Source organism: Plectropomus leopardus, chromosome 8, assembly GCF_008729295.1.
Source record: "Plectropomus leopardus isolate mb chromosome 8, YSFRI_Pleo_2.0, whole genome shotgun sequence".
NCBI lineage: Eukaryota > Metazoa > Chordata > Actinopteri > Perciformes > Serranidae > Plectropomus > Plectropomus leopardus.
The window spans coordinates 9,968,612-9,981,474 of record NC_056470.1 but is presented as its reverse complement, the minus strand read 5'-3'; the positions used below and the strand labels follow the sequence as shown (position 1 = coordinate 9,981,474).

The window sequence follows — 12,863 nt, the reverse complement described above, 5'->3', positions numbered from 1 at the left end:
AAACATAAAAACCACACTTCCTCTCTACTCCTCAATGAGAGCCCAGTCTTCCTCTAAATAAGCTCTCATCATGCAGTTATAATTAGCCATATATTGCAGCCTGTATGTGATTATAAGAATATTACCATATACCAGCTATCATATGCAACCATATGTAATTAGTGCATAAGTATGAAGACATTCATGTTGATTTGCACAGATCAGATCCTGAAGGCTATTTTAATGCAGCAAACTTCAAAGCACACCCAGCAGGTCTGTAGAGGTTTTAGCAGCTGGATTGAAGCCAACTTTTTTTATTCTAGTATGCAGCGTGCTCCATCATCATCAAACTCTCTGGTGGATTTTGAAATAAAACTTCTCAAAGGCTGTTTTTTAAAAAGCTGTATATGTTGTTTAGAGCTGAATTGCCTCGGGAGGAAAACATGGCAACTCCAGTTATGTACTTCACTAAAGACAGCCAAGAAATTAGAGTGTAGGGATTCTCTAAATGTCTAATGACACAGGACCGGGTTTGTTTGAGCGTACAGGTGAACTAATGAAATTACAAGCTCTCGTATGGTTTTAAATAAAACCCCATAGCCAAATGTGTTTGGAAGAGAAAGTGACAATGGTGGAATTATCCACTGTTAACATTCGTCACAGTGTATGGCTCGACATCCTTGTTCAACTTTAATGCACTGTGCTTGGCATTGTTGTGCACACAGTTTTACTGAGCACTGATTTTTACAAACATTTCAGGTACTCTAATGTTTACATATATACCTTCGAATACAGTGTTTCGGATCAATTCTTCCAAGCCTTTGGGCTGGGACTTCCCATTGGGGTCCAAAGATAAAGTCGTTTGATGAATACTTGAAAGGAAAAATATACATTTCTTTTGTGTGTACATTTAAAGTATTTTCTGGATTTAGCCTTTTTTCTCTCGAGAGTGCATTTTTCTGCTCATCAGGGCTTTAATCATCCTCTAAATGAAACTGTTTGAGAAGTTGTTTTTTTTTTTAAAAATCACCATTTGGTGGGCTGCCTCAGGGTTTATGAACAAAGCAAGTGCAAAATAAGGCTAATAACTTTTGACACGGCATCACAAGTAGATAAAAGAGTTTTTTAGGGGGTCACAACCTGAAGGTTGGACAACACTGCTTTAAATAATCTGGCGAAACCTTTTGCTTGTTTACAACCAAGTCACATTGTCTCAGTGCTCATGGATTATAATGTTAACAAAACATTTAGAAATTAGAAAACTACAAACACCCAAGTTGAAATAACCTGTAATTCTTCCTTAAGCAAGGTATCTACAGGTTCTCAAAAGTCCTAACATGTCTTTAATTCCATTTTATAGGTATTTGGCCTTAAAAATCATTAAATACTCTTGAATTTTTTTATCTAATGTAATCTATCCATCCTTCAGTGTCTTTTTGTCAGAATGAGTTGAGCTCTTTAGTGTTAAAAGTCCAGTTCTGATGTTAGAAATCAGTAAACCTACCACTGAACCTAATTCTGTCTCCTGTATAATAGATTAACCTAACTCACTTTGTCTTTCATTTGGTTAAGATTGTAAAGAAAATGTCATAAAAAGCATCGAATCTGAGTGTCTAATACCTGTAGGCATCCTATTAAGGAGCTTCTAACCCAGCTCTGACTGTTTTATTAGTTTGGCTTGAGGAGTTTTACTCCCCTGTGATGATGTAAAATGCTGTTTCACTGCAGGAGAGTGGCATGCTGCTGATGCTGCTGGCTTTTCACCTTCCCCCCACAGGTTACATTCAAAGCAGAAGACGGCAAGCCGCTGGCCATCTGCCAGGTGAACGTGGAGCCAACTCCTCACGTTATCGACCAGACTTTCAGGCTTTACCACCCTGAGCTCTGCTTCCTCAAGAAAGCCATCCGCCTGCCACCCTGGCATGACCCCACAGGTAGCACTGGTTTCCCCTAGTTATGTCCCATCAGACATTTCCCCAAGTCCCACAGTTTCCACCCTTCATCCCCAGACAGTGTTAACTTGTAGATTGGATAATTTCATATAAGATTTATAGCATCTTATTAATTTGCCCATAATTGCATTTTTTTAGTATTTAGTATTGGTTTCATGCTTTCATGAATACATCCTCAGTATGTGACTGACTCACCACGAGTAGCATAAACATGTAAATATGTGCATATACTTGCACAAATACAAAACTTTTTTTACATTATGCAAGGTGTATGGGAATGAATAATGTATGCTACTTTCAATTTTATTGTGTTTTTACTAAAACATCACCAAAAACAATCTTACAATATAATGCAATTTCTGTCACAAAAAAAAGGGTAATAACAACAGGGAGGCATCTAGAAATAGAGCAGGAAATGAAAAGCAAGAAAAAATGACATTGATAATATGAAGAAAATAGCACAGCGTGTACAGCACAAATGCATATTTATGCCCATATATGCATGTTTGCATAAAAATTATCACAGTAGACATGTCCTTAAGATCTGCTAAGTGTTAAAAACAGCTTCCATTCATAACTGCTTCAAATTGCTTAAATGTATCATCTACCTCAGATCTTCGCTGTCTGTTTATCAACTGTTTCTTTCTGTTTTTGGATTAACCAGCCGGAGACCCAGATGTCAGGACTCACATTTCCGTACGCTGCAGTGACCCTAACATCATCTGCCAGACAAGGATGCCGGTGAGAGAAAAACATTTTCTTACATTTTTAAGTGCCTTCTCTAAACACCCATACTAATATTAGCAGGGGATTAATTGCTGGAAAGAAAGCTTCCCCACCATTTCCTGTTTGAGGGGGGAAAGCACTTTATTCTAGCTCACCTGTCATGAATTCCACGCTGTTTTGACACACAAAGGTTTGCCCTTGCATCACGCCGTGCTTTTTAAAGTGCTAATGTGAGGTTTCTTTTATTTCTGCCTCTTTTTTCCCCTGTACCCCACCATTTTAAAATCTTTCTGCCTTTTACTGTGTTTTTGTCTAGGTGCCGGGGGAGCCTCAGGATGTGTACTTGAAAGTGCCAGGGAGTCCCAGTCCGCACATAAAAATGTTCTTTGTGATGGTTTTTACGTATGTATTATTTACTGTGCAGGCATGCTGTACACAGTGAATACTCTCACACACACACACACGCACACACACATTGCCTAGCCTGAAGATGCATTCTATTTTGGACTAATTAAATTGTTCACGCAGGCTTGAATTAATGAACTAATCAGATGGAGGTTTGGTGGTCTGACTGCCTGAAGTTACAGAACTTGTCCTCTAGGCTTCCAAATCTCCATCAGAGATGAGACCAATATAATGTGTGGGTTTGTTAATAGGAAGGGCGCATTTTAGCCTCTTATTAAAATTCAGGGATTTACCATTCAAGTCTGTTGGGTACGATAAAGTTTTTATACATTAACTGCAGAGCTGATCTGCATTAGGTCCCCTGTGGAGTTTTCTTGTAAACTGACACATTTATGTTAACATTCAGTGTCTCCCAGCAAGGCAGATTGCATTCTTTTCCTCATAATGCATTTGCAAAGCAAATGCTTCGATCTGCCAGTTAGTCAGCAGAAGTGTGGATTGCATCATCTGCATGCTTGAGCACATCCAAGTGTGTCCTTGTGCAGTTGTACAAAATACATACACAACAAACAACTAGTGGTCAGAAACTCTAAAGGGCATCTTTCCTTGCTTATAATGAAAGATTCAGATTGTACTCTGCTTAATCAGTCATATTATGCATAAATCTCTACAAGAAATGGACACAGTAACAAGAACAAAGCACTTTATAGCACTTTATTTCAAACACAGTGCACATAGCAGGCAGCTTCATTACATACTTAGCAACTGAGATCATCCTCCTAAGCTGGAATAATACTGGCTCTATATTTTTTTCTGTGTGTCAATTAGTGTGTTGTAAGTAGATTACATACAAAGTTATTCAGGAATTTACAGCATGTCAGCTCAACTTGAATTAATAACGAAATACAAGGAGTTAAAAGTAGCTTCTGACACATACCCTCCGCTACAAGGCATGGCCACAGGAAGAGTTAATAATGGAGGACTCTTTGTGGTTGATATTTCATATCAAATCTAATTGTGTGCAGTTGTGTTTTTCCTTGTTGATAATCCAGCCTTGTTACGAGGAAACGTTTTTGGAAATAATTCAGAATTTATTGTAAAGTAAAGCATGACAGGAAAACCCAGCCCGTTCTCATTCCGAAATCTTTATTTACCACCACTATGTCAGTGATTTTGGCATCAGATCCGGATCTGATGCTCCTGACGCTAAAAGCCACCTTTCACAGCAGTATGATACCACTTAGGTTCGTCAGTTTGTTATGCAGCAGGAAGGAATCTTTGGCGGTGTTATGAAGCGCAGCACTTGTAGGGGCAGTATGAGACGTGGTCGGGCAGCATCAGTTCAAAATACAGCCGGACAGCGCCTGTTGCAGCATTATGATATGCCACTGGATGGTGTCAGGTTGAAATGCTACGTAGGTCAGCTGGTGGTAGGTGGTGGATGGATCCGCCAAACCCCGGACTTTCATCTAGGAGCCCGCTGTTTGCTTCCTGTATGAATGCAGAGCCAAACCATGATGTTTTTTTCTAAAGCTAACTATATGCTTATGTTGCTTAAAACCTGACCACATGTCAATGTTAACATCCCAGGTTGTTTGCGGTGTCCTTGAATACCTGTTGACATACAACTCCACTGACAAAGCGGCAATATGTGAGGACTCAGCATGAGAACGTGCTGGAAAACCCAGTGTAAACATTTGTGGCATGGCAGCTGCAACATGTGAAAATGCTGAATATCATCTTAGCAGCTTGAATCTAACACCAGTGATATTGTGTCTGCCTTCAGAAACCCACATCACTCGAATTCCAAATGTCCCCAAATGCTCCTTGAGTGCTGTTGTCAGAGCAGGGGCTGAGTAGGTGACTACATCGCCTCCCACTCACAGCTCTCTTATTCAGCTGGGCCCACTGAGACTGACTTGCTTTCTTTGCAGCAGTAAAGGATGATGATGATGAAGATGATGATGACAACGGTGTTGCTGCTGCTGTTTTTTTAAAATGCGTGCACAGCTGTAGATCAGCCCTCCTCATCTCCGACCTCATGCTGACCCTGCTGTGTCTCCAGGAGGCTTCAGCCTAATTGTTCCTGATGATGTTTTTCTCTGTAGTGATAAGTGGATGGCAGTGCCCTCCCAGATCTGGCAGATCTACGTGCATTTCCTGGAGCGGGTGGATGTCAGCTGTGTGACTGGCCAGCGGAGCTGTCAATCAGTGGTGCTGAGGGGGAAGCAGGCTGTTCGCAAGGTCAAATGTTTCTCATCACACCCCCAGGAGATTGAGGTACATGTCTTCAAGAGTCGCTCAACCCTGAACCCACTGTCTTTGAGTTAGATTATCCATCGTAGCATGTAAGATGTGTTTATTGGATGTACATATCACAAATATTTAGCCAGAGACCTTTATGAAATACTGTTGGGGGTTCCAATTTTATATATGCTGGTGTTTTCCCCTTTTGTATTTATCAAGAGTAGCCTTGATACTGGGGTACAATGTAAATTTTTTTTTTTTACCATAATTTAGTTATGAATGTTGGCAACAGATGTGGTATGTCACGTGACTGCTACGAGCACTATAGGTATTTAAGATGGCAACTTCCTGTTGTTTGTCAGAAATCTGAGGAAGAGCCATAGTCTCAGAATGTTACCTTCAGTAAAATCCTGTACATACTGACAACTGTGGTCCCAGACTGTAAAGTTCAATGCAACAGCAGTCCTTTTGCTTTTTCAGCTGTAAATCGAGTAAGGGTTTATTTATACTCCATTTACGTGCATCACTGCACTATAGGTCCATGAGTCCCTTATAATAGCATAAATACAGCCAGAGGTGGTAATACTGTACCTATCATGGAGGGGAGGATATTAATTGCATCACGACATGTGCACAGGTTATTCTTTTAACTATATTATCAATTCATTCCATTCCTCCATGTTTTTTAATGTCTTTGTTGTGTCTTATGTTCCTTTAAATGGAGGCAGGAGTACATTAAATACAGTGGGACAAGTGTGGTTTGTTTTTCTATATTACTGATTTATTACCTTCCACTTTTTTTTTAATGTCTTTGTCATCTCTTATGGTTGTATCTCACTTGAACTACCCTTCACTGCCCCAAAGGTCTGCGGTGGTACTGCTGTGTGTCGTCCATGTTTGTAAGTTTCAGAAAACATGCACAGATACAGACAAAATGAACACAGAGTACAGACAGAGGGATCCATCTGCGTCCGTAGACGTACCTAACAATGAGCATAAATGAGCTTTAACACTGCATGCTAGGCTGAAAATTCAAATCTGTGACGTTGCCTATAACTCCAAGTACAGAGCAGAATGGCATCATTCACTTACCTTATTGAGGCATATTAATAAAAACATAAATAAACTGTCAGCAGGGTGAGGAAAAGAGGTCATCACAGTTTCTTCGGTTTTGAGTAACAACCTGGTACCTGAGTTATGCCAGGTATATTCAGAATCAGAGAGGGTTTTTTTTATTGGATAATACTTTAAGTGTATCAATGTGTCTAAAACCCAAAACCCAAACAGATCCTCATTAAGCTCTAATCTTGTGTGCCTCATAACCATTACAGTAGAAAATGTTTCTTGAAGCAGATGGAGAGTGCAGAAAAAATGACATGTTTCACTGCTCTTTTGGACGCTAGTTGCTCATTAATTGGTGGAGCGTTATGCTGCTGCCAGTGTTGGTGTTTTCTTTGTATTTGGGGTGGCAACATTATGGATCAGGTCTAGTTATTTTGGGGTCTATTTGGATTGAGTCTTTTTATTGAAAATGTATTTGCATAAGTCAGGGGCTGTTATGTATTTTGGACCTGTAGCAGAGAGGTCTTCATGGCTGCCAGAAACAGTGGAAACACACCCAGAAATCATAGCACTGTAGTCACACACATAACATTGGAGTAGTAATTTGACAACAGTCGTAGTCGTTTGAGGTTCTGCGTTAAGTGTTTGAGGTAAATTTCAGTGGCATTTCAGGCATTTCAGTGTTTAATCTAAAATTAGTTGTTTACCTTTCCCTTTGTTATTAATTTCATTTTTTTTTTAAAAATTGGGACAAAACATGGCTGACACAATTTGGAAGCAACACAGAGAAAGGAGGAAAGTTGGATTCAAAACAGCTCAAATCATACCTTGAATCTTTCATATCTAATGAGGTTTTTTCTTGACATATTTTTTTTGTTTCTTGGCAATATTCAAACTCCATATCCTACAATGATTTCATGAAAAAATTGTTCTCTTAGCAACAGGAAACAATGGAAAAGCGGGAGCATCTTTTGTAATAACCCCAGGTTCAGACTCAAGTCATTATCAAAAATGTACAACTGTAGATTGACAGCATGATGGGTCTTTTCTTGTCATTTCATTTCATTTCATTACATTCCCTCATCTACTTCTGTAATCATATCAGATCATGTTGGGACACAATTTGACACGATCTGAAAAATTACCAATGGTTGTATCTTCCCTGAACATATGGAAATATGTTTCAGGAGTGTCAGATTGCCCTCTTTTTGGATTGTGAAAATTGTTTCTTATTTATAACTTGGGAGGAGAGTTTGACCATGCTTCTCAGTCAGAGCAGCAGTAAAAGGGCATTTCATTAAACTGTAATTGAGCAAGACACAATTGAATTGTGAGAAACAAAGACACATAAGCTGAGGCAACATCATCAAATGCCATTTATTTCCATCATTTTTGACAGCAGCACATGTTTTTCTATTGGTCAACCAGCCCCATATGCTATAGGCACAAAAGATGAAGCAACCAATAGAAACAATTTGTACATTTAATTTAAACAAGAGCCAGAAACATAAACATTTTATAGAGTATCTGCCCATTTTTTAAGCACCTTATCAGTAGGACTGTACTATACTTTTTAGACTTTTTTGCAATTGACCATTCAAAATAATTAGAATTAAATAACAATAAAAACATTGTTTTTAATCTTTCAAAATACAGTTGTTACTGTTACAGTTGGTTAACATCACTCATCAGACTTTGAAATTGCATATCAAAAAGTAGCTGATTCCAATGTTTAGTAATTAGAAGGAACACATTTCCAATACCTCTAACTTGTTTTCAGAATATGTACACTTTTTTTATGTTGATACCATAAAACTGAAATGTTACCTTCACCAAAATAGTGAATGACTTTCAGATGTTTTAACATAGATGAGTACATTACTTTTTTTTTTACATTTACATTTGCATTTGTAACAATTATTAACAATTATAAACAATTACATTTATTACATTTTTCTCTATGGCCTTCAAAGGTCCAGAAAAAAGCTATGCACCCTAGTCTCATCTAAGTATTTTAATTAGGGCCAATGCGTTAATCGCAAAGTGATTAAGGTTGTACATAACTTTTTTTTTCTTTTTTTTTCTTAATCGCATAAATGGCCAGTTGACTTTCCTGTCATTAAAAGGGTTTGTACTGGGCTGCAGTGGTACCAGCCATTCCATCGTCTTTGGAAGGGAGCTAAATAACGCAAGTCAGAATAAATTTTGGCAAAGGAAAAACAGCATGGCCATTTCACAGGGGTTCCTTGACTTCTGACCTCAAGATATCTGAATGAAAATTGTTTCTATGGGTACCCATGAGTCTCCCCTTTACAGACATGCCTTCTATATGGTAGTCCTATGCATTTTTTTTTCTGTCATTTGATTCCCAATCCAGACAAAATTAATGGTTTGACAGCCTTAGTTTTAATGCTACAATGTACAGTAAGGTGACAGTGGGCTTTTTCATTTGCAGAAAAGTCTGTACAAACTAAAATCATAAGTGCGCCAACATAGGAAAGCACTGCTTAGTTCCTGTGTACCTTACTGTTGTTTAAAAAAAAAAAAAAAACAACTCTGCTTTTGAGGGTCCTGAACAGTGAATTGTTGCTGCCTGTCTTACCCTGTGTCACACCATCCGACATCCCCACCTCCTCCTGATGAGAAAGTCAGCTCATATACATCTGGACTATGAACTATGTCATATAAGGTACAAATGCAATATACATGTAGAATGTGCAGAAATGCACAATGGCAGCATTTTATTCTCACAGCTTGACTGCATGTTTTCTTGTGCCAAGCAGCTTCATTAATGATTTAACGTGGCCATGTCATTTGTCATATTAGTCGGCTACTTTAAGCTGCATAAAGGTAGAAGCACATCATTTGTCAAACGTGAGACTGTGACATTTCATTTTATTACTTCTTAAATTAACTATAAAACATATACAGTAAAAACTTTAAAAACTGTGTATTTGAGTAAATTTTAACCATTACTTGCATATGACAAAAATAAAAAAAAAAAGTTATGGACTGTCACATTCATCCTGGATGCATACAGTACGACCCAAACGTGTCCTCCCTGAAGAATTAGGGTACTGGCTGAAACAGTGACAGATGTATTTTTTATTTTTTTTTTTTTTACTTAAGATTTTACCGTATGCATCAGTGCCCGCTTTGATCTGACTCTCGGCAGGTTAGCTCACTGTGGAACGCATCTGAAGAGTCTTATAAAACCGGATAAAGCTCACCGCCAGAGAGTAGCTTTGCTTTTCTCAACAGATTGAAAAGGAGCCGCACAGTAAATCTCATTCTCACATCCTTCTGTCTCTCTGTCACTTTTCTGCCTCGACGTTCTCTCATTTCATTGTCCGCCCCCCTCGCTTTACCTTTTTCACTGAACCTCATTCGCCCTTTCTTTCACCCACTCTCTCCTGAAATCCGTACATCTCCTTTATTTTCCTCTGACGCTGTTAACCACCTTTTCCCATTAATTCTGTCCTTTTCTATTTCTTTTTTTATCTATTCTTATAAAATGTCTCTTCCATAGAGTGTCACACTCTGTCTTTCACTTGGTCAGTGCCTCTATTTCTCCTCCATCTCTTTCTCACTCTTACAGTCCACCTAATCATCATCTCCACACCGTACTGACAAAATCAATCACCCTTGCCTTTTTCTGTAGGTGGACCCAGAGGGTGTGTTCGTTCTGCCTGCCGCAGCAGTGCAGGAGCTCCAGCTGAAGGTACAACCATGGCGAGCAGGATGCCGCTTCTTGTATGTTAACGCTGTGGATGTGGAGAACCAGCGTCTAGTTACTGCCTGGCTGCTCTGTCTCAGTGTCCACCGGCCTATACTGTCCAAGGTATGAGTAGTTTTGTTTTTTGGCTTTACTACTTAAAATGTTAATTAACCTTCCATCTTGCACTTGCACTGCCCTTCTCATAGCAAACTGTGTGTCCATCATAATTATTCAGTTGTTGAGGTTTTGGTAACTCTTGGCAATTTCTACAGTGTTCCAGTAAAATGTGCTCGGTGTCTGCTTGAAGAGCAAAGGTTTTGAGCACTGCAGTATCAAAGTCTCAGACCCTCTAATTGCAGCCTTACTCATCTGTTCCAAATCATGTTGTTGACACTATCAGATAGTAACCTTTAGATTCAAGCCCCCCTTTCTCTTTTTAATGGACAATGTCTTGATCTTTTACAGATCTTGCAATTAAGGAAACAATGTTATTAAAGTCATGCATTGAAAATGCAGTACTTAATTAAAATTGTGTAAGTCTGATCAAGGAAATTAAAGTAAAATTAAAAAGTAAAAGTTCCCTGCACAAAAATGTATCCTGGGACATATTATATTATTAGTTTCTCTATTAAAAGAGTGATTGTTTGGTTTGAAAAATTAATACAAACCTCAAAAGTATTCAAATGAAAAGCAGCAAATCCTCACATTTCTGAAGTTGGAACCACAAAATATTCTTGCAAAAAAATATGATGAAACCATTAACAAAATAGTTTCCAATCAGAGTAATTTCTCTGGCAACTAATTGATTCATTGATTATCCTTTTGAACTGTACTTGAACAAATATACTCTTGAGGAGTGTTATTTATAGTGAACTGAAATCATTTTTTATAATCTCACCATGTGTTTTGTTTGCTTAAATCTTTATTTTGTAAAGTCACTACAGCTGTTTAATATATTTCTTGAAGTAAAAGGTACAATGAAATGCAGAAGAGGACAAGTCATGAAAACAAAAGCATGAAAAGAAGGTAGAAGGTGGATTTTTTGGTCATTAAAGTTAGTCAGTTTGTCAGTTTTAAAAAGAAAAATCACATTTGTCCTTGATGCTGCTACATCTTTGGAGTTGAAGGATGAGTTCATTAAAATCAGCAGCTACTATGTAAATTCCACCTGGTTCTTTGGGCATGTTGCTGCTGGTGGTATCATTCAGTTCCTGCAGTGCATTTTTTGACTTTGCATCAGAGTCTTGTGTCCTTACGGCTCCCAACAAGCTGTGTCTATCCAGTGCAATAGCTTGATCCGGAATGTTAGGGGTTAACCACATCTCTGTGAAAGACTCAAGAGAAGTAAAGTATGTCAAACTTATACTTGTACATAAGTAATGTTCTTAGTTACATTAGACCCTTGGTCATTATATAGTAATTCACGAATTGGAGGAGGAAGTGAAAAGATAACATTTCACTGACATTGTTTTTTTTACAATGTGTTTTATTAAATGTCTGTCACATTACAAGTAGCATGCTACATAAATGTTAGCTTGCTTCCATTGGCCAGTTAAAATAATATGCCAAACTAGCTCGTTTTCAAACTGTAAATTAGCAAGCTGGCAAACTTGGTTTCCGCAGTATGTTAAAAAGAAGTATATGTGCCATCTGTATTGTAACTGACAGCAAGTCATGTCTCTTTTATGAAGCAGGGCTATATAAAATTAAATGGGTGGCTCATGCTAACTACAGTTTTCACCATATTAGACTTTAGATATGTGGCTCCATGTTTTCAAATGTCTGCTGTTAGCACAATTTGCAGTTGGTCAGTGGTGCAAATGTCTGTGTTGAATTTGCTCATGCAATATGGTTTTGCTAGTAAAGTGCTATTTTATCTAACTTCTTTATCAGTTTGGGACTCCCAGACGTCACAGAGAACTTTGCCAATTTTACATATTAAGGCCTGTTAAAAGATCTTGGGGAATACGAGGGCATATGTGAAGAAGAATTATATGAAGCCTTGTGCGACTCAAGAGAGAGCTGTGTGGAGTCTGATTAATTGCCTCAGCTGATTTTGTCCAAGCTGAAGACTACAAGTCAAAAAATGAAAAAAAAAAAAAACAGGATGTCTGGAGGTGTGGTGTTAGAAAGAAGTGGGCAGTTATGTTGCATTGAGCAAAATGTCTACACCAGGTATTGGCAATGGAAAAGTTAAAAAAGACAAAATCTCAGGGTCTGCTGCATCAATTTAGATCATTTTAGGATTTGATCCTCTGATTTCCATCATGAGTCCAATAATGTCCAGTAGTGCAGAGCTTTATGAGTGAAGTGCTCTTATGTGGTAGCTGCCAATATGATTGTATATTACGTTCTTTCACTTCTCAAGAAAAGTGATATGATGAATGACTCCCTGTAAGGTCTGTTAGCTCGAAGTCACTAGTGACTCAGAGTCCCATTCAGTGCTTACTGAACCATGCTGGTGGTTTCCTGGGTCAGCTGGACATTCCCAATGTCTTTATGGCTTGTGTCAAGAAAAGGCAAAGGACAGCTGATCCAAGACCATCACTTAAAGCCAATCCCCTTTGGAGGGGCTTTCTGCCTTTCTTAACCAACTGACCACATATGGCGGGTTATGTTCACATTACAGCTAAGTGACTAAATTAAATGTCAGCCTCTCATATTCGATGCTTTCTGGTTGTGTTGCAATCAGTCTAAACCACACAAAAAAGTATTTTTCTAATCTCAGTCACTTACACGTCTTAAAAAAGTGTGTCTCAAGGCCCGCACCCAAT

At 38.4% G+C, this 12,863-nt stretch overlaps 1 protein-coding gene across 1 annotated transcript in view; it reads left to right on the top strand.

The window, feature by feature from the left end:
- The window catches only part of nphp4 (nephronophthisis 4), a 195,674-nt gene that overhangs the window by 177,284 nt on the left and 5,527 nt on the right, over positions 1 to 12,863 (top strand). Inside the window, exons 23-27 of the mRNA XM_042491381.1 lie at positions 1,757 to 1,913; positions 2,596 to 2,672; positions 2,974 to 3,059; positions 5,171 to 5,342; positions 10,033 to 10,212. Coding sequence (XP_042347315.1) covers positions 1,757 to 1,913; positions 2,596 to 2,672; positions 2,974 to 3,059; positions 5,171 to 5,342; positions 10,033 to 10,212 — 672 coding nt within the window. The remainder of the gene's footprint in view (positions 1 to 1,756; positions 1,914 to 2,595; positions 2,673 to 2,973; positions 3,060 to 5,170; positions 5,343 to 10,032; positions 10,213 to 12,863) is intronic.